The sequence below is a fragment of the Petromyzon marinus genome, unplaced genomic scaffold, assembly GCF_048934315.1.
Source record: "Petromyzon marinus isolate PM22_M1 ecotype Great Lakes invasive population unplaced genomic scaffold, UKy_Petmar_22M1.pri1.0 PM_Scaffold_89, whole genome shotgun sequence".
NCBI lineage: Eukaryota > Metazoa > Chordata > Hyperoartia > Petromyzontiformes > Petromyzontidae > Petromyzon > Petromyzon marinus.
In genome coordinates, this window is record NW_027423698.1 from 253,376 (window position 1) to 274,033 (window position 20,658).

The 20,658-nt window shown below is 56.7% G+C and overlaps 1 protein-coding gene across 6 annotated transcripts in view; it reads right to left on the bottom strand.

Moving 5' to 3' along the window:
* Positions 1-20,658, bottom strand: part of LOC116936996 (metal transporter CNNM2-like) — a 72,980-nt gene that overhangs the window by 11,503 nt on the left and 40,819 nt on the right. For 4 of the 6 annotated variants that reach the window (XM_076064902.1, XM_076064901.1, XM_076064903.1 and 1 more), the window contains 2 exons: positions 19,293-19,534; positions 13,274-13,376 (listed from right to left, as the gene is read on the bottom strand). In XM_076064902.1, the coding sequence (XP_075921017.1) occupies positions 13,274-13,376; positions 19,293-19,534 (345 nt within the window). Of the gene's footprint in view, positions 1-13,273; positions 13,377-18,987; positions 19,158-19,292; positions 19,535-20,658 lie in introns of those variants that run through there. The other 2 variants (XM_076064905.1, XM_076064904.1) reach the window with 2 other exon arrangements.

The following is a 20,658-nucleotide window of genomic DNA, read 5'->3' on the forward strand; positions in this document are numbered from 1 at the left end:
GAGTGAGTGGGTGAGTGAGTGGGTGAGTGAGTGGTGAGTGAGTGGGTGAGTGAGTGGGTGAGTGAGTGGTGAGTGGGTGAGTGAGTGGGTAAGTGAGTGGTGAGTGAGTGGGTGAGTGAGTGGTGGGTGAGTGAGTGAGTGGGTGAGTGGGTGGGTGAGCGGGTGAGTGGGTGGGTGAGTGAGTGGTGAGTGAGTGGTGAGTGAGTGGGTGAGTGAGTGGTGAGTGAGTGGTGAGTGAGTGAGTGGGTGAGTGAGTGGTGAGTGAGTGGTGAGTGAGTGAGTGAGCGGGTGAGTAAGTGAGTGGGTGAGTGGGTGAGTGAGTGAGCGGGTGAGTGAGTGGTGAGTGAGTGAGTGAGTGGGTGAGTGGGTGGGTGAGTGAGTGGTGAGTGAGTGGGTGAGTGAGTGGGTGAGTGAGCGGGTGAGTGAGTGAGTGAGTGGGTGAGTGAGTGGGTGAGTGAGTGAGTGGTGAGTGAGTGAGCGAGTGAGTGGTGAGTGAGTGAGTGGTGAGTGAGTGGTGAGTGAGTGGTGAGTGTACCACCACTCACCACTCACCAGCTGGTGAGTGGTGAGTGGTGAGTGAGTGGGTGAGTGAGTGAGTGGGTGAGTGAGTGGTGAGTGGGTGAGTGAGTGAGTGATGAGTGAGTGAGTGGTGAGTGAGTGGGTGAGTGGTGAGTGAGTGGTGAGTGGTGAGTGAGTGAGTGAGTGGTGAGTGAGTGGTGAGTGTACCACCACTCACCACTCACCAGCTGGTGAGTGGTGAGTGAGTGGGTGAGTGAGTGAGTGAGTGGTGAGTGAGTGGTGAGTGAGTGGTGAGTGAGTGGGTGAGTGAGTGAGTGAGTGGTGAGTGAGTGGTAAGTGAGTGAGTGAGTGGTGAGTGGGTGAGTGAGTGGGTGAGTGAGTGAGTGGTGAGTGGGTGAGTGAGTGGGTGAGTGAGTGGTGAGTGAGTGAGTGGGTGAGTGAGTGGTGAGTGAGTGGTGAGTGAGTGGTGAGTGTACCACCACTCACCACTCACCAGCTGGTGAGTGGTGAGTGGGTGAGTGAGTGGTGAGTGAGTGAGTGGGTGAGTGAGTGGTGAGTGTACCACCACTCACCACTCACCAGCTGGTGAGTGGTGAGTGAGTGGTGAGTGAGTGAGTGGTGAGTGAGTGGGTGAGTGAGTGAGTGGTGAGTGAGTGAGTGGGTGGGTGAGTGAGTGGGTGAGTGAGTGGTGAGTGAGCGGGTGAGTGAGTGGTGAGTGAGTGGGTGAGTGAGTGAGCGGGTGAGTGAGTGGTGAGTGGTGAGTGAGTGGGTGAGTGAGTGAGTGGTGAGTGAGTGAGCGTGTGAGTGAGTGGGTGAGTGAGTGGTGAGTGTACCACCACTCACCACTCACCAGCTGGTGAGTGAGTGAGTGAGTGGGTGAGGGAGTGGGTGAGTGGTGAGTGTACCAGCACTCACCACTCACCACTCACCAGCTGGTGAGTGGTGAGTGAGTGGGTGAGTGAGTGAGTGGGTGAGTGGGTGAGTGAGCGGGTGAGTGAGCGGGTGAGTGAGCGGGTGAGTGAGTGGTGAGTGAGTGAGTGGGTGAGTGAACGGGTGAGTGAGTGGTGAGTGTACCACCACTCACCACTCACCAGCTGGTGAGTGGTGAGTGAGTGGGTGAGTGAGTGGGTGAGTGAGTGGGTGAGTGAGTGGTGAGTGAGCGGGTGAGTGAGTGGTGAGTGAGTGAGTGAGTGGTGAGTGGGTGAGTGAGTGGTGAGTGAGTGAGTGGGTGAGTGAGTGGTGAGTGTACCACCACTCACCAGCTGGTGAGTGGTGAGTGGTGAGTGAGTGGGTGAGTGAGTGAGTGCGTCAGTGGTGAGTGGGTGAGTGAGTGGGTGAGTGAGTGAGTGGCTGAGTGGGTGAGTGGGTGAGTGAGTGAGTGGGTGAGTGAGTGAGTGAGTGGGTGAGTGAGTGAGTGGTGAGTGGGTGAGTGAGTGGGTGAGTGGGTGAGTGGGTGAGTGAGTGAGTGAGTGGGTGAGTGAGTGGGTGAGTGAGTGGTGAGTAAGTGGGTGAGTGAATGGGTGAGTGGTGAGTGGGTGAGTGAGTGGGTAAGTGAGTGGTGAGTGAGTGGGTGAGTGAGTGGTGGGTGAGTGAGTGAGTGGGTGAGTGGGTGGGTGAGCGGGTGAGTGGGTGGGTGAGTGAGTGGTGAGTGAGTGGTGAGTGAGTGAGTGGGTGAGTGAGTGGTGAGTGGTGAGTGAGTGAGTGGGTGAGTGAGTGGTGAGTGAGTGGTGAGTGAGTGAGTGAGCGGGTGAGTGAGTGAGTGGGTGAGTGGGTGAGTGGGTGAGTGAGTGAGCGGGTGAGTGAGTGGTGAGTGAGTGAGTGAGTGGGTGAGTGGGTGGGTGAGTGAGTGGTGAGTGAGTGGGTGAGTGAGTGAGTGAGTGGGTGAGTGAGCGGGTGAGTGAGTGAGTGAGTGGGTGAGTGAGTGGGTGAGTGAGTGGTGAGTGAGTGAGTGAGCGAGTGAGTGGTGAGTGAGTGAGTGGTGAGTGAGTGGTGAGTGTACCACCACTCACCACTCACCAGCTGGTGAGTGGTGAGTGAGTGAGTGAGTGGGTGAGTGAATGGGTGAGTGAATGGGTGAGTGGGTGAGTGAGTGGGTGAGTGAGTGAGTGGGTGAGTGAGTGGTGAGTGAGTGAGTGGGTGAGTGAGTGGTGAGTGAGTGGGTGGGTGAGTGAGTGGTGAGTGGGTGGGTGGGTGAGTGAGTGGTGAGTGAGTGAGTGAGTGGGTGAGTGAGTGGTGAGTGTACCACCACTCACCACTCACCAGCTGGTGAGTGGTGAGTGAGTGGTGAGTGAGTGAGTGGTGAGTGAGTGGGTGAGTGAGTGAGTGGTGAGTGAGTGAGTGAGTGGGTGGGTGAGTGAGTGGGTGAGTGAGTGGTGAGTGAGCGGGTGAGTGAGTGGTGAGTGAGTGGGTGAGTGAGTGAGCGGGTGAGTGAGTGGTGAGTGGTGAGTGAGTGGGTGAGTGAGTGAGTGGTGAGTGAGTGAGCGTGTGAGTGAGTGGGTGAGTGAGTGGTGAGTGTACCACCACTCACCACTCACCAGCTGGTGAGTGAGTGAGTGGGTGAGGGAGTGGGTGAGTGGTGAGTGTACCAGCACTCACCACTCACCACTCACCAACTGGTGAGTGGTGAGTGGTGAGTGAGTGGGTGAGTGAGTGAGTGGGTGAGTGGGTGAGTGAGCGGGTGAGTGAGCGGGTGAGTGAGCGGGTGAGTGAGTGGTGAGTGAGTGAGTGGGTGAGTGAGCGGGTGAGTGAGTGGTGAGTGTACCACCACTCACCACTCACCAGCTGGTGAGTGGTGAGTGAGTGGGTGAGTGGGTGAGTGAGTGGGTGAGTGAGTGGTGAGTGAGCGGGTGAGTGAGTGGTGAGTGGGTGAGTGAGTGGTGAGTGGGTGAGTGAGTGGTGAGTGAGTGAGTGGGTGAGTGAGTGGTGAGTGTACCACCACTCACCCGCTGGTGAGTGGTGAGTGGTGAGTGAGTGGGTGAGTGAGTGAGTGCGTGAGTGGTGAGTGGGTGAGTGAGTGGGTGAGTGAGTGAGTGGCTGAGTGGGTGAGTGAGTGAGTGGGTGAGTGAGTGAGTGGGTGAGTGAGTGAGTGGTGAGTGGGTGAGTGAGTGGGTGAGTGGGTGAGTGGGTGAGTGAGTGAGTGAGTGGGTGAGTGAGTGGTGAGTAAGTGGGTGAGTGAGTGGGTGAGTGAGTGGTGAGTGGGTGAGTGAGTGGGTAAGTGAGTGGTGAGTGAGTGGGTGAGTGAGTGAGTGGGTGAGTGGGTGGTTGAGCGGGTGAGTGGGTGGGTGAGTGGTGAGTGGTGAGTGAGTGAGTGGGTGAGTGAGTGAGTGGGTGAGTGAGTGGTGAGTGAGTGGTGAGTGAGTGAGTGAGCGGGTGAGTGAGTGAGTGGGTGAGTGGGTGAGTGAGTGAGCGGGTGAGTGAGTGGTGAGTGAGTGAGTGAGTGGGTGAGTGGGTGGGTGAGTGAGTGGTGAGTGAGTGGGTGAGTGAGTGAGTGGGTGAGTGAGCGGGTGAGTGAGTGAGTGAGTGGGTGAGTGAGTGGGTGAGTGAGTGGTGAGTGGTGAGTGAGTGAGTGAGCGAGTGAGTGGTGAGTGAGTGAGTGGTGAGTGAGTGGTGAGTGAGTGGTGAGTGTACCACCACTCACCACTCACCAGCTGGTGAGTGGTGAGTGAGTGAGTGAGTGGGTGAGTGAATGGGTGAGTGAATGGGTGAGTGGGTGAGTGAGTGAGTGAGTGATGAGTGAGTGAGTGGGTGAGTGAGCGGGTGAGTGAGTGGTGAGTGTACCACCACTCACCACTCACCAGCTGGTGAGTGGTGAGTGGGTGAGTGAGTGGTGAGTGAGTGAGTGGTGAGTGAGTGGGTGAGTGAGTGAGTGAGTGGGTGAGTGTGTGGGTGAGTGAGTGTGTGAGTGAGTGGGTGAGTGGGTAGGTGAGTGAGTGAGTGGGTGAGTGTGTGGGTGAGTGAGTGAGTGAGTGGGTGAGTGAGTGAGTGAGTGGGTGAGTGTGTGGGTGAGTGAGTGAGTGGGTGAGTGAGTGGGTGAGTGAGTGAGTGAGTGTGTGAGTGAGTGGGTGAGTGAGTGGGTGAGTGAGTGGGTGGGTGAGTGAGTGGGTGGGTGAGTGAGTGGGTGAGTGAGTGAGTGGTGGGTGAGTGGGTGAGTGAGTGAGTGGTGGGTGAGTGAGTGGGTGAGTGAGTGGGTGAGTGAGTGGTGAGTGAGTGGGTGGGTGAGTGAGTGGTGAGTGGGTGGGTGAGTGAGTGGTGAGTGAGTGAGTGAGTGGGTGAGTGAGTGGTGAGTGTACCACCACTCACCACTCACCAGCTGGTGAGTGGTGAGTGGTGGGTGAGTGAGTGGTGAGTGAGTGAGTGGGTGAGTGAGTGGGTGAGTGAGTGAGTGAGTGGGTGAGTGAGTGGTGAGTGAGTGAGTGAGTGGGTGAGTGAGTGAGTGGGTGAGTGAGTGGTGAGTGAGTGGGTGAGTGAGTGGTGAGTGAGTGAGTGAGTGGTGAGTGAGTGAGTGGGTGAGTGAGTGGTGAGTGTACCACCACTCACCACTCACCAGCTGGTGAGTGGTGAGTGGTGAGTGAGTGGGTGAGTGGTGAGTGAGTGGTGAGTGGTGAGTGAGTGAGTGAGTGGTGAGTGAGTGGTGAGTGGTGAGTGAGTGAGTGAGTGGTGAGTGGTGAGTGGTGAGTGAGTGGGTGAGTGAGTGAGTGAGTGGTGAGTGAGTGGTGAGTGAGTGGTGAGTGAGTGAGTGGGTGAGTGAGTGAGTGAGTGGTGAGTGAGTGGTGAGTGAGTGAGTGAGTGGTGAGTGGGTGAGTGAGTGGGTGAGTGAGTGGTGAGTGAGTGGTGAGTGGGTGAGTGAGTGGTGAGTGAGTGAGTGGGTGAGTGAGTGGTGAGTGAGTGAGTGGGTGAGTGAGTGGTGAGTGTACCACCACTCACCAGCTGGTGAGTGGTGAGTGGTGAGTGAGTGGGTGAGTGAGTGAGTGCGTGAGTGGTGAGTGGGTGAGTGAGTGGGTGAGTGAGTGAGTGGCTGAGTGGGTGAGTGAGTGAGTGGGTGAGTGAGTGAGTGAGTGGGTGAGTGAGTGAGTGGTGAGTGGGTGAGTGAGTGGGTGAGTGGGTGAGTGGGTGAGTGAGTGAGTGAGTGGGTGAGTGAGTGGTGAGTAAGTGGGTGAGTGAGTGGGTGAGTGAGTGGTGAGTGGGTGAGTGAGTGGGTAAGTGAGTGGTGAGTGAGTGGGTGAGTGAGTGGGTGAGTGGTGAGTGAGTGAGTGAGTGGTGAGTGAGTGGGTGAGTGGGTGAGTGAGTGGTGAGTGTACCACCACTCACCACTCACCAGCTGGTGAGTGGTGAGTGAGTGGGTGAGTGGTGGGTGAGTGAGTGAGTGGTGAGTGAGTGAGTGAGTGGGTGGGTGAGTGAGTGGGTGAGTGAGTGGTGAGTGAGCGGGTGAGTGAGTGGTGAGTGAGTGGTGAGCGAGTGAGTGGTGAGTGAGTGGGTGAGTGAGTGGTGAGTGAGTGAGTGAGTGGGTGGGTGAGTGAGTGGGTGAGTGAGTGGTGAGTGAGCGGGTGAGTGAGTGGTGAGTGAGTGGGTGAGTGAGTGAGCGGGTGAGTGAGTGGTGAGTGGTGAGTGAGTGGGTGAGTGAGTGAGGGAGTGGGTGAGTGGTGAGTGTACCACCACTCACCACTCACCAGCTGGTGAGTGAGTGAGTGAGTGGGTGAGGGAGTGGGTGAGTGGTGAGTGTACCAGCACTCACCACTCACCACTCACCAGCTGGTGAGTGGTGAGTGAGTGGGTGAGTGAGTGAGTGGTGAGTGGGTGAGTGAGTGGGTGAGTGAGTGGGTGAGTGAGTGGTGAGTGAGTGGTGAGTGAGTGAGTGAGTGGTGAGTGAGTGAGTGGTGAGTGGGTGAGTGAGTGGGTGAGTGAGTGGGTGAGTGAGTGGTGAGTGAGTGGTGAGTGAGTGAGTGAGTGGTGAGTGAGTGGGTGAGTGAGTGGTGAGTGAGTGAGTGAGCGAGTGAGTGGTGAGTGAGTGAGTGGTGAGTGAGTGGTGAGTGAGTGGTGAGTGTACCACCACTCACCACTCACCAGCTGGTGAGTGGTGAGTGAGTGAGTGAGTGGGTGAGTGAATGGGTGAGTGAATGGGTGAGTGGGTGAGTGAGTGAGTGAGTGATGAGTGAGTGAGTGGGTGAGTGAGCGGGTGAGTGAGTGGTGAGTGTACCACCACTCACCACTCACCAGCTGGTGAGTGGTGAGTGGGTGAGTGAGTGGTGAGTGAGTGAGTGGTGAGTGAGTGGGTGAGTGAGTGAGTGAGTGGGTGAGTGTGTGGGTGAGTGAGTGTGTGAGTGAGTGGGTGAGTGGGTAGGTGAGTGAGTGAGTGGGTGAGTGTGTGGGTGAGTGAGTGAGTGAGTGGGTGAGTGAGTGAGTGAGTGGGTGAGTGTGTGGGTGAGTGAGTGAGTGGGTGAGTGAGTGGGTGAGTGAGTGAGTGAGTGTGTGAGTGAGTGGGTGAGTGAGTGGGTGAGTGAGTGGGTGGGTGAGTGAGTGGGTGGGTGAGTGAGTGGGTGAGTGAGTGAGTGGTGGGTGAGTGGGTGAGTGAGTGAGTGGTGGGTGAGTGAGTGGGTGAGTGAGTGGGTGAGTGAGTGGTGAGTGAGTGGGTGGGTGAGTGAGTGGTGAGTGGGTGGGTGAGTGAGTGGTGAGTGAGTGAGTGAGTGGGTGAGTGAGTGGTGAGTGTACCACCACTCACCACTCACCAGCTGGTGAGTGGTGAGTGGTGGGTGAGTGAGTGGTGAGTGAGTGAGTGGGTGAGTGAGTGGGTGAGTGAGTGAGTGAGTGGGTGAGTGAGTGGTGAGTGAGTGAGTGAGTGGGTGAGTGAGTGAGTGGGTGAGTGAGTGGTGAGTGAGTGGGTGAGTGAGTGGTGAGTGAGTGAGTGAGTGGTGAGTGAGTGAGTGGGTGAGTGAGTGGTGAGTGTACCACCACTCACCACTCACCAGCTGGTGAGTGGTGAGTGGTGAGTGAGTGGGTGAGTGGTGAGTGAGTGGTGAGTGGTGAGTGAGTGAGTGAGTGGTGAGTGAGTGGTGAGTGTACCACCACTCACCACTCACCAGCTGGTGAGTGGTGAGTGGTGAGTGAGTGGGTGAGTGAGTGAGTGAGTGGTGAGTGAGTGGTGAGTGAGTGGTGAGTGAGTGAGTGAGTGGTGAGTGGGTGAGTGAGTGGGTGAGTGAGTGGTGAGTGAGTGGTGAGTGGGTGAGTGAGTGGTGAGTGAGTGAGTGGGTGAGTGAGTGGTGAGTGAGTGAGTGGGTGAGTGAGTGGTGAGTGTACCACCACTCACCAGCTGGTGAGTGGTGAGTGGTGAGTGAGTGGGTGAGTGAGTGAGTGCGTGAGTGGTGAGTGGGTGAGTGAGTGGGTGAGTGAGTGAGTGGCTGAGTGGGTGAGTGAGTGAGTGGGTGAGTGAGTGAGTGAGTGGGTGAGTGAGTGAGTGGTGAGTGGGTGAGTGAGTGGGTGAGTGGGTGAGTGGGTGAGTGAGTGAGTGAGTGGGTGAGTGAGTGGTGAGTAAGTGGGTGAGTGAGTGGGTGAGTGAGTGGTGAGTGGGTGAGTGAGTGGGTAAGTGAGTGGTGAGTGAGTGGGTGAGTGAGTGGGTGAGTGGTGAGTGAGTGAGTGAGTGGTGAGTGAGTGGGTGAGTGGGTGAGTGAGTGGTGAGTGTACCACCACTCACCACTCACCAGCTGGTGAGTGGTGAGTGAGTGGGTGAGTGGTGGGTGAGTGAGTGAGTGGTGAGTGAGTGAGTGAGTGGGTGGGTGAGTGAGTGGGTGAGTGAGTGGTGAGTGAGCGGGTGAGTGAGTGGTGAGTGAGTGGTGAGCGAGTGAGTGGTGAGTGAGTGGGTGAGTGAGTGGTGAGTGAGTGAGTGAGTGGGTGGGTGAGTGAGTGGGTGAGTGAGTGGTGAGTGAGCGGGTGAGTGAGTGGTGAGTGAGTGGGTGAGTGAGTGAGCGGGTGAGTGAGTGGTGAGTGGTGAGTGAGTGGGTGAGTGAGTGAGGGAGTGGGTGAGTGGTGAGTGTACCACCACTCACCACTCACCAGCTGGTGAGTGAGTGAGTGAGTGGGTGAGGGAGTGGGTGAGTGGTGAGTGTACCAGCACTCACCACTCACCACTCACCAGCTGGTGAGTGGTGAGTGAGTGGGTGAGTGAGTGAGTGGTGAGTGGGTGAGTGAGTGGGTGAGTGAGTGGGTGAGTGAGTGGTGAGTGAGTGGTGAGTGAGTGAGTGAGTGGTGAGTGAGTGAGTGGTGAGTGGGTGAGTGAGTGGGTGAGTGAGTGGGTGAGTGAGTGGTGAGTGAGTGGTGAGTGAGTGAGTGAGTGGTGAGTGAGTGAGTGGGTGAGTGAGTGAGTGGTGAGTGTACCAGCACTCACCACTCACCACTCACCAGCTGGTGAGTGGTGAGTGAGTGGGTGAGTGGTGAGTGAGTGAGTGAGTGGTGAGTGAGTGGGTGAGTGGGTGAGTGAGTGGTGAGTGTACCACCACTCACCACTCACCAGCTGGTGAGTGGTGAGTGAGTGGGTGAGTGGTGGGTGAGTGAGTGAGTGGTGAGTGAGTGGGTGAGTGGGTGAGTGAGTGGTGAGTGTATCACCACTCACCACTCACCAGCTGGTGAGTGGTGAGTGAGTGGGTGAGTGAGTGGTGAGTGTACCACCACTCACCACTCACCAGCTGGTGAGTAGTGAGTGAGTGAGTGGGTGAGTGAATGGGTGAGTGAATGGGTGAGTGAGTGGGTGAGTGAGTGAGTGGTGAGTGAGTGGGTGAGTGGTGAGTGTACCACCACTCACCACTCACCAGCTGGTGAGTGGTGAGTGAGTGGGTGAGTGGTGGGTGAGTGAGTGGTGAGTGAGTGGGTGAGTGGGTGAGTGAGTGGTGAGTGAGTGGTGAGTGAGTGGGTGAGTGGTGGGTGAGTGAGTGATGAGTGAGTGAGTGAGTGGGTGAGTGAGTGGTGAGTGTACCACCACTCACCACTCACCAGCTGGTGAGTGGTGAGTGGTGTTGGTGAGTGGGTGAGTGATGAGTGAGTGAGTGGGTGAGTGAGTGAGTGAGTGATGAGTGAGTGAGTGGGTGAGTGAGCGGGTGAGTGAGTGGTGAGTGTACCACCACTCACCACTCACCAGCTGGTGAGTGGTGAGTGGGTGAGTGAGTGGTGAGTGAGTGAGTGGTGAGTGAGTGGGTGAGTGAGTGAGTGAGTGGGTGAGTGTGTGGGTGAGTGAGTGTGTGAGTGAGTGGGTGAGTGGGTAGGTGAGTGAGTGAGTGGGTGAGTGTGTGGGTGAGTGAGTGAGTGAGTGGGTGAGTGAGTGAGTGAGTGGGTGAGTGTGTGGGTGAGTGAGTGAGTGGGTGAGTGAGTGGGTGAGTGAGTGAGTGAGTGTGTGAGTGAGTGGGTGAGTGAGTGGGTGAGTGAGTGGGTGGGTGAGTGAGTGGGTGGGTGAGTGAGTGGGTGAGTGAGTGAGTGGTGGGTGAGTGGGTGAGTGAGTGAGTGGTGGGTGAGTGAGTGGGTGAGTGAGTGGGTGAGTGAGTGGTGAGTGAGTGGGTGGGTGAGTGAGTGGTGAGTGGGTGGGTGAGTGAGTGGTGAGTGAGTGAGTGAGTGGGTGAGTGAGTGGTGAGTGTACCACCACTCACCACTCACCAGCTGGTGAGTGGTGAGTGGTGGGTGAGTGAGTGGTGAGTGAGTGAGTGGGTGAGTGAGTGGGTGAGTGAGTGAGTGAGTGGGTGAGTGAGTGGTGAGTGAGTGAGTGAGTGGGTGAGTGAGTGAGTGGGTGAGTGAGTGGTGAGTGAGTGGGTGAGTGAGTGGTGAGTGAGTGAGTGAGTGGTGAGTGAGTGAGTGGGTGAGTGAGTGGTGAGTGTACCACCACTCACCACTCACCAGCTGGTGAGTGGTGAGTGGTGAGTGAGTGGGTGAGTGGTGAGTGAGTGGTGAGTGAGTGAGTGAGTGGTGAGTGAGTGGTGAGTGTACCACCACTCACCACTCACCAGCTGGTGAGTGGTGAGTGGTGAGTGAGTGGGTGAGTGAGTGAGTGAGTGGTGAGTGAGTGGTGAGTGAGTGGTGAGTGAGTGAGTGGGTGAGTGAGTGAGTGAGTGGTGAGTGAGTGGTGAGTGAGTGAGTGGGTGAGTGAGTGGGTGAGTGAGTGGTGAGTGAGTGGTGAGTGGGTGAGTGAGTGGTGAGTGAGTGAGTGGGTGAGTGAGTGGTGAGTGAGTGAGTGGGTGAGTGAGTGGTGAGTGTACCACCACTCACCAGCTGGTGAGTGGTGAGTGGTGAGTGAGTGGGTGAGTGAGTGAGTGCGTGAGTGGTGAGTGGGTGAGTGAGTGGGTGAGTGAGTGAGTGGCTGAGTGGGTGAGTGAGTGAGTGGGTGAGTGAGTGAGTGAGTGGGTGAGTGAGTGAGTGGTGAGTGGGTGAGTGAGTGGGTGAGTGGGTGAGTGGGTGAGTGAGTGAGTGAGTGGGTGAGTGAGTGGTGAGTAAGTGGGTGAGTGAGTGGGTGAGTGAGTGGTGAGTGGGTGAGTGAGTGGGTAAGTGAGTGGTGAGTGAGTGGGTGAGTGAGTGGGTGAGTGGTGAGTGAGTGAGTGAGTGGTGAGTGAGTGGGTGAGTGGGTGAGTGAGTGGTGAGTGTACCACCACTCACCACTCACCAGCTGGTGAGTGGTGAGTGAGTGGGTGAGTGGTGGGTGAGTGAGTGAGTGGTGAGTGAGTGAGTGAGTGGGTGGGTGAGTGAGTGGGTGAGTGAGTGGTGAGTGAGCGGGTGAGTGAGTGGTGAGTGAGTGGTGAGCGAGTGAGTGGTGAGTGAGTGGGTGAGTGAGTGGTGAGTGAGTGAGTGAGTGGGTGGGTGAGTGAGTGGGTGAGTGAGTGGTGAGTGAGCGGGTGAGTGAGTGGTGAGTGAGTGGGTGAGTGAGTGAGCGGGTGAGTGAGTGGTGAGTGAGTGGGTGAGTGAGTGAGGGAGTGGGTGAGTGGTGAGTGTACCACCACTCACCACTCACCAGCTGGTGAGTGAGTGAGTGAGTGGGTGAGGGAGTGGGTGAGTGGTGAGTGTACCAGCACTCACCACTCACCACTCACCAGCTGGTGAGTGGTGAGTGAGTGGGTGAGTGAGTGAGTGGTGAGTGGGTGAGTGAGTGGGTGAGTGAGTGGGTGAGTGAGTGGTGAGTGAGTGGTGAGTGAGTGAGTGAGTGGTGAGTGAGTGAGTGGTGAGTGGGTGAGTGAGTGGGTGAGTGAGTGGGTGAGTGAGTGGTGAGTGAGTGGTGAGTGAGTGAGTGAGTGGTGAGTGAGTGAGTGGGTGAGTGAGTGAGTGGTGAGTGTACCAGCACTCACCACTCACCACTCACCAGCTGGTGAGTGGTGAGTGAGTGGGTGAGTGGTGAGTGAGTGAGTGAGTGGTGAGTGAGTGGGTGAGTGGGTGAGTGAGTGGTGAGTGTACCACCACTCACCACTCACCAGCTGGTGAGTGGTGAGTGAGTGGGTGAGTGGTGGGTGAGTGAGTGAGTGGTGAGTGAGTGGGTGAGTGGGTGAGTGAGTGGTGAGTGTATCACCACTCACCACTCACCAGCTGGTGAGTGGTGAGTGAGTGGGTGAGTGAGTGGTGAGTGTACCACCACTCACCACTCACCAGCTGGTGAGTAGTGAGTGAGTGAGTGGGTGAGTGAATGGGTGAGTGAATGGGTGAGTGAGTGGGTGAGTGAGTGAGTGGTGAGTGAGTGGGTGAGTGGTGAGTGTACCACCACTCACCACTCACCAGCTGGTGAGTGGTGAGTGAGTGGGTGAGTGGTGGGTGAGTGAGTGGTGAGTGAGTGGGTGAGTGGGTGAGTGAGTGGTGAGTGAGTGGTGAGTGAGTGGGTGAGTGGTGGGTGAGTGAGTGATGAGTGAGTGAGTGAGTGGGTGAGTGAGTGGTGAGTGTACCACCACTCACCACTCACCAGCTGGTGAGTGGTGAGTGGTGTTGGTGAGTGGGTGAGTGATGAGTGAGTGAGTGGGTGAGTGAGTGAGTGAGTGGTGAGTGAGTGAGTGGGTGAGTGAGTGGTGAGTGTATCACCACTCACCACTCACCAGCTGGTGAGTGGTGAGTGGTGAGTGAGTGGGTGAGTGAGTGGTGAGTGAGTGGGTGAGTGGTGAGTGAGTGGTGAGTGTACCACCACTCACCACTCACCAGCTGGTGAGTGGTGAGTGGTGAGTGAGTGGGTGAGTGAATGGGTGAGTGAGTGGGTGAGTGAGTGAGTGAGTGGTGAGTGTACCACCACTCACCACTCACCAGCTGGTGAGTGGTGAGTGGTGAGTGAGTGGGTGAGTGAGTGGGTGAGTGAGTGGTGAGTGAGTGGGTGAGTGAGTGAGCGGGTGAGTGAGTGGTGAGTGGTGAGTGAGTGGGTGAGTGAGTGAGTGGTGAGTGAGTGAGTGGGTGAATGAGTGGGTGAGTGAGTGGTGAGTGTACCACCACTCACCACTCACCAGCTGGTGAGTAGTGAGTGAGTGAGTGGGTGAGTGAGTGAGTGGTGAGTGGGTGAGTGGGTGAGTGAGTGGGTGAGTGAGTGAGTGAGTGGTGAGTGAGTGAGTGGTGAGTGAGTGGGTGAGTGAGTGGTGAGTGTACCACCACTCACCACTCACCAGCTGGTGAGTAGTGAGTGAGTGAGTGGGTGAGTGAGTGAGTGGTGAGTGGGTGAGTGGGTGAGTGAGTGGGTGAGTGAGTGGGTGAGTGGTGGGTGAGTGAGTGAGTGGTGAGTGAGTGGGTGAGTGGTGAGTGAGTGGTGAGTGTATCACCACTCACCACTCACCAGCTGGTGAGTGGTGAGTGGTGAGTGCTGGCACGCCATAGAAGGTGAAGGTGGAGCTCTCAAAAGTCACCGCCTCACGGCCCACAACCACCTCCACGCTGCCCTGGGGGCAGGGGTCAGGGGGCAGGGGGCAGGGGTCAGGGGGCAGGGGTCAGGGGGCAGGGGGGGAGGGGTGGGGCACAGGGGGGGGCGTCACGGGTTGGGACAGAGAAGTGGGCATGGTCTCTGTCTCTCTGTGTCTCTGTGTCTCTCTGTGTCTCTCTGTCTGTGTCTCTCTGCGTCTCTCTGTGTCTCTGTCTCTGTGTCTCTCTGTGTCTCTCTGTCTCTGTGTCTCTCTGTGTCTCTGTGTCTCTGTCTCTGTGTCTCTCTGTGTCTCTGTCTCTGTGTCTCTCTGTCTCTGTGTCTCCCTGTGTCTCCCTGTGTCTTTGTCTCTGTGTCTTTCTGTGTCTCTCTGTGTCTCCCTGTGTCTCTCTGTGTCTCCCTGTGTCTCCCTGTGTCTCTGTCTCTATGTGTCTCTCTGTGTCTCTGTCTCTCTGTGTCTCTGTCTCTGTGTCTCTCTCTGTCTCTCTGTGTCTCTCTGTGTCTCCCTGTGTCTCTCTGTGTCTCTGTCTCTCTGTGTCTCTCTGTGTCTCTCTGTGTCTCTCTGTGTCTCTGTCTCTCTGTGTCTCTCTGTGTCTCCCTGTGTCTCTCTGTGTCTCTATCTCTCTGTGTCTCCCTGTGTCTCTCTGTGTCTCTCTGTGTCTCTCTGTGTCTCTGTCTCTCTGTGTCTCTCTGTGTCTCTGTCTCTCTGTGTCTCTCTGTGTCTCCCTGTGTCTCTGTCTCTCTGTGTCTCTCTGTGTCTCTGTCTCTCTGTGTCTCTCTGTGTCTCCCTGTGTCTCTCTGTGTCTCTCTGTGTCTCTCTGTGTCTCCATGTGTCTCTCTGTGTCTCTGTCTCTCTGTGTCTCTCTGTGTCTCTCTGTGTCTCTGTCTCTCTGTGTCTCTCTGTGTCTCCCTGTGTCTCTCTGTGTCTCTCTGTGTCTCTGTCTCTCTGTGTCTCTCTGTGTCTCCCTGTGTCTCTCTGTGTCTCTGTGTGTCTCTCTGTGACTTCCTGTGTCTCCCTGTGTCTCTCTGTGTCTCTCTGTGTCTTCCTGTGTCTCTCTGTGTCTCTCTGTGTCTTCCCGTGTCTCTCTGTGTCTCTCTGTGTCTCCCTGTGTCTCCCTGTGTCTCTCTGTGTCTCTCTGTCTCTGTGTCTCCCTGTGTCTCCCTGTGTCTCTCTGTGTCTCCCTGTGTCTCTGTGTGTCTCTGTGTCTCTCTGTGTCTCTGTATCTCTGTGTCTCCCTGTGTCTCCCTGTGTCTCCCTGTGTCTCCCTGTGTCTCTCTGTGTCTCTCTGTGTCTCCCTGTATCTCTCTGTGTCTCCCTGTGTCTCCCTGTGTCTCTCTGTGTCTCTGTCTCTCTGTGTCTCTGTGTCTCTCTGTGTCTCCCTGTGTCTCTCTGTGTCTCTCTGTGTCTCCCTGTGTCTCTCTGTGTCTCTCTGTGTCTCCCTGTGTCTCCCTGTGTCTCTCTGTGTCTCCCTGTGTCTCCCTGTGTCTCTCTGTGTCTCTGTGTCTCTCTGTGTCTCCCTGTGTCTCCCTGTGTCTCTCTGTGTCTCTGTGTCTCTCTGTGTCTCCCTGTGTCTCTCTGTGTCTCCCTGTGTCTCTGTCTCTCTGTGTCTCTCTGTGTCTCTGTCTCTCTGTGTCTCTCTGTGTCTCCCTGTGTCTCTCTGTGTCTCTCTGTGTCTCTCTGTGTCTCCATGTGTCTCTCTGTGTCTCTGTCTCTCTGTGTCTCTCTGTGTCTCTCTGTGTCTCTCTGTGTCTCTGTCTCTGTGTCTCTCTGTGTCTCCCTGTGTCTCTCTGTGTCTCTCTGTGTCTCTGTCTCTCTGTGTCTCTCTGTGTCTCCCTGTGTCTCTCTGTGTCTCTGTGTGTCTCTCTGTGACTTCCTGTGTCTCCCTGTGTCTCTCTGTGTCTCTCTGTGTCTTCCTGTGTCTCTCTGTGTCTCTCTGTGTCTTCCCGTGTCTCTCTGTGTCTCTCTGTGTCTCTCTGTGTCTCCCTGTGTCTCCCTGTGTCTCTCTGTGTCTCTCTGTCTCTGTGTCTCCCTGTGTCTCCCTGTGTCTCTCTGTGTCTCCCTGTGTCTCTGTGTGTCTCTGTGTCTCTCTGTGTCTCTGTATCTCTGTGTCTCTGTGTGTCTCCCTGTGTCTCCCTGTGTCTCCGTGTGTCTCCCTGTGTCTCCCTGTGTCTCCCTGTGTCTCTCTGTGTCTCTCTGTGTCTCCCTGTATCTCTCTGTGTCTCCCTGTGTCTCCCTGTGTCTCTCTGTGTCTCTGTCTCTCTGTGTCTCTGTGTCTCTCTGTGTCTCTCTGTGTCTCCCTGTGTCTCTCTGTGTCTCTCTGTGTCTCCCTGTGTCTCTCTGTGTCTCTCTGTGTCTCCCTGTGTCTCCCTGTGTCTCTCTGTGTCTCCCTGTGTCTCCCTGTGTCTCTCTGTGTCTCTGTGTCTCTCTGTGTCTCCCTGTGTCTCCCTGTGTCTCTCTGTGTCTCTCTGTGTCTCCCTGTGTCTCTCTGTGTCTTTGTCTCTGTGTCTTTCTGTGTCTCTCTGTGTCTCCCTGTGTCTCTCTGTGTCTCCCTGTGTCTCCCTGTGTCTCTGTCTCTCTGTGTCTCTCTGTGTCTCTCTGTGTCTCTCTGTGTCTCTGTCTCTCTGTGTCTCTCTGTGTCTCTCTGTGTCTCCCTGTGTCTCTCTGTGTCTCTGTCTCTCTGTGTCTCCCTGTGTCTCTCTGTGTCTCTCTGTGTCTCTCTGTGTCTCTGTCTCTCTGTGTCTCTCTGTGTCTCTGTCTCTCTGTGTCTCTCTGTGTCTCTCTGTGTCTCTCTGTGTCTCTGTGTCTCTCTGTGTCTCCCTGTGTCTCTCTGTGTCTCCCTGTGTCTCTGTCTCTCTGTGTCTCTCTGTGTCTCTGTCTCTCTGTGTCTCTCTGTGTCTCCCTGTGTCTCTCTGTGTCTCTCTGTGTCTCTCTGTGTCTCCATGTGTCTCTCTGTGTCTCTGTCTCTCTGTGTCTCTCTGTGTCTCTCTGTGTCTCTGTCTCTCTGTGTCTCTCTGTGTCTCCCTGTGTCTCTCTGTGTCTCTCTGTGTCTCTGTCTCTCTGTGTCTCTCTGTGTCTCCCTGTGTCTCTCTGTGTCTCTGTGTGTCTCTCTGTGACTTCCTGTGTCTCCCTGTGTCTCTCTGTGTCTCTCTGTGTCTTCCTGTGTCTCTCTGTGTCTCTCTGTGTCTTCCCGTGTCTCTCTGTGTCTCTCTGTGTCTCCCTGTGTCTCCCTGTGTCTCTCTGTGTCTCTCTGTCTCTGTGTCTCCCTGTGTCTCCCTGTGTCTCTCTGTGTCTCCCTGTGTCTCTGTGTGTCTCTGTGTCTCTCTGTGTCTCTGTATCTCTGTGTCTCTGTGTGTCTCCCTGTGTCTCCCTGTGTCTCCCTGTGTCTCCCTGTGTCTCTCTGTGTCTCTCTGTGTCTCCCTGTATCTCTCTGTGTCTCCCTGTGTCTCCCTGTGTCTCTCTGTGTCTCTGTCTCTCTGTGTCTCTGTGTCTCTCTGTGTCTCCCTGTGTCTCTCTGTGTCTCTCTGTGTCTCCCTGTGTCTCTCTGTGTCTCTCTGTGTCTCCCTGTGTCTCCCTGTGTCTCTCTGTGTCTCCCTGTGTCTCCCTGTGTCTCTCTGTGTCTCTGTGTCTCTCTGTGTCTCCCTGTGTCTCTCTGTGTCTCTGTGTCTCTCTGTGTCTCCCTGTGTCTCTCTGTGTCTCCCTGTGTCTCTGTCTCTCTGTGTCTCTCTGTGTCTCTGTCTCTCTGTGTCTCTCTGTGTCTCCCTGTGTCTCTCTGTGTCTCTCTGTGTCTCTCTGTGTCTCTGTCTCTCTGTGTCTCTCTGTGTCTCTCTGTGTCTCTCTGTGTCTCTGTCTCTCTGTGTCTCTCTGTGTCTCCCTGTGTCTCTCTGTGTCTCTCTGTGTCTCTGTCTCTCTGTGTCTCTCTGTGTCTCCCTGTGTCTCTCTGTGTCTCTGTGTGTCTCTCTGTGACTTCCTGTGTCTCCCTGTGTCTCTCTGTGTCTCTCTGTGTCTTCCTGTGTCTCTCTGTGTCTCTCTGTGTCTTCCCGTGTCTCTCTGTGTCTCTCTGTGTCTCTCTGTGTCTCCCTGTGTCTCCCTGTGTCTCTCTGTGTCTCTCTGTCTCTGTGTCTCCCTGTGTCTCCCTGTGTCTCTCTGTGTCTCCCTGTGTCTCTGTGTATCTCTGTGTCTCTCTGTGTCTCTGTATCTCTGTGTCTCTGTGTGTCTCCCTGTGTCTCCGTGTGTCTCCCTGTGTCTCCCTGTGTCTCCCTGTGTCTCTCTGTGTCTCTCTGTGTCTCCCTGTATCTCTCTGTGTCTCCCTGTGTCTCCCTGTGTCTCTCTGTGTCTCTGTCTCTCTGTGTCTCTGTGTCTCTCTGTGTCTCTCTGTGTCTCCCTGTGTCTCTCTGTGTCTCTCTGTGTCTCCCTGTGTCTCTCTGTGTCTCTCTGTGTCTCCCTGTGTCTCCCTGTGTCTCTCTGTGTCTCCCTGTGTCTCCCTGTGTCTCTCTGTGTCTCTGTGTCTCTCTGTGTCTCCCTGTGTCTCCCTGTGTCTCTCTGTGTCTCTCTGTGTCTCCCTGTGTCTCTCTGTGTCTCCCTGTGTCTCTCTGTGTCTCTGTGTGTCTTCCTGTGTCTCTGTCTCTCTGTCTCTGTCTCTCCGTGTCTCTCTCTCTGTCTCTCCGTGTCTCTCCGTGTCTCTCCGTGTGTCTCTGTGTCTCTCTGTGTCTCTCCGTGTCTCTCTGCGTCTCTGTCTCTCTGTCCCTCTGTCTCCCTGTGTCTCTCTGTGTGTCTCTGTCTCTCTGTGTCTTCCTGTGTGTCTCTGTGTGTGTGTCTCTGTGTGTGTGAGTGTCTCTGTGTGTGTCTGTGTGTGTGTCTGTGTGTCTCTGTGTGTGTGAGTGTCTCTGTGTGAGTGTCTCTGTCTCTCTGTCTCTCCGTGTCTCTGTGTGTCTCTCTGTGTGTCTCTCTGTATCTCTGTATCTCTGTGTCTGTCCGTCTCTCTGTGTGTCTCTTTGTCTCCCTGTGTCTCTGTGTCTCCCTGTGTCTGTGTCTTCCTGTGTCTCTCTTTGTCTCTCTATCTCTCTGTGCGTCTCTGTATCTCTGTGTCTATCCGTTTCTCCGTGTCTCTCTGTGTCTCTCTGTGTGTCTCTGTGTCTCTCTCTGTCTCTCTGTGTCTCTCTGTGTGTCTCTCCCTGTCTCTCTCTCTGTCTCCGTGTCTCTGCGTGTCTCTGCGTGTCTCCATGTCTCTGCGTGTGTCTCCGTGTCTCTGTGTGTCTCTCCGTGTCTCCGTGTCTCTGCGTGTGTCTCTGTGTGTGTCTCTGCGTGTGTCTCTGTGTGTGTCTCTGCGTGTGTCTCTGCGTGTGTCTCTGTGTGTGTCTCTGTGTGTGTCTCTGCGTCTCTCTGCGTCTCTCTCCGTGTCTCTCCGTGTCTCTGCGTGTCTCTGCGTGTGTCTCTGCATGTCTCTCTGCGTGTCTCTGTGTGTGTGTCTCCGTGTCTCTGCGTGTCTCTGCGTGTCTCTGCGTGTCTCTCCGTGTCTCTCCGTGTCTCTGCGTGTGTCTCCGTGTCTCTGCGTGTGTCTCCGTGTCTCTGCATGTCTCCACGTGTCTCTGCGTGTGTCTCCGTGTGTCTCTCCGTGTCTCTGCGTGCGAGTCACCTGCAGGATAAGCGTGAAGGTGTCCGTGACCTCTCCCCGCGTGTACAACGCCTCCCTGTCCCTCCGTGTCTCTCCGTGTCTCTCCGTGTCTCTCCGTGTCTCTCCGTGTCTCTCCGTGTCTCTCCGTGTGTCTCTCGGTGTCTCTGCATGTCTCCGCGTGTGTGTCTCTGTGTGTGAGTGTTCTGTGTGTGTGAGTATCTCTGTGTGTGTCTCTGTGTCTCTCCGTGTCTCTCCGTGTCTCTGCGTCTCTCTGCGTATCTCCGTGTCTCTGCGTGTGTCTCTCCGTGTCTCTGCGTGCGAGTCACCTGCAGGATGAGCGTGAAGGTGTCTGTGACCTCTCCCCGCGTGTACAACGCCTCCCTGTCCCTCCGTGTCTCTCCGTGTCTCTCCGTGTCTCTGCGTGTCTCCGTGTCCCTCCGCGCGTCTCCGCGCGTCTCCGCGTGTCTCCGCGTGTCTCCCCCGCCGTGTCTCAGCTCGCGGACGACCCCGGGGCTCTTGAGGAGTGCCAGGAGACGCTTCTCAGAAACACCGCGAAACGGTGAGACCTCTAGTGGGGAGACACGGGGCGAGACACGGGGGAGACACAGGGGAGACACGGGGGAGACACGGGGGGAGAGACACGGGGCGAGACACGGGGAGAGAGACACGGGGGGGAGAGACATGTGGGGGAGACACGGGGGGAGAGACATGGGGGAGAGACACCCGGGGAGAGACACGGGGCGAGACACGGGGCAGACACGGGGCGAGACACGGGGCGAGACACGGGGGGAGACACGGGGGAGAGAGACACGTGGGGGAGAGACACGGGGGGAGAGACACGTGGGAGACACGGGGGGAGAGACACGGGGGAGAGACACGGGGAGAGAGACACGGGGGGGGAGACACGGGGGGGAGACACGGGGGGGAGACACGGGGGAGACACGGGGAGAGAGACACGGGGGGGAGAGACACGTGGGGGAGAGACACGGGGGGAGAGACATGGGGGAGAGACACCCGGGGAGAGACACGGGGAGAGACAGGGGGGGAGAGACACGGGGGAGAGACACGGGGGAAAGACACGGGGGAGAGACACGGGGGAGAGACACGGGGGGAGAGACACGGGGAGAGACACGGGGGAGAGACACAGGGGGAGAGACACGGGGGGAGACACGGGGGAGACACGGGGGAGACACGGGGGAGAGACACGGGGAGAGAGACACGGGGGTAGAGACACGTGGGGGAGAGACACGGGGGGAGACACGGGGGAGACACGGGGGAGAGACACGGGGGGAGAGAGACACGGGGGGGAGAGACACGGGGGGAGAGACACGTGGGAGACACGGGGGGAGAGACACGGGGGGAGAGAGACACGGGGGGGAGACACGGGGGGAGAGACACGGGGGGAGAGACACGGGGGGAGAGACACGGGGGGAGAGACACGGGGGGAGAGACACGTGGGGGAGAGACACGGGGGGAGAGACACGGGGGGAGAGACATGGGGGAGAGACACGGGGGAGACACGGGGGAGACACGGGGGGGAGACGCGGGGGGAGAGACACGGGGGGAGAGACACGGGGGGAGAGACACGGGGGAGAGACATGGGGGAGACACGGGGGAGACACGGGGGGAGATACACGGAGGGAGAGACACGGGGGAGAGACACGGGGGAGACACGGGGGAGACACGGGGGAG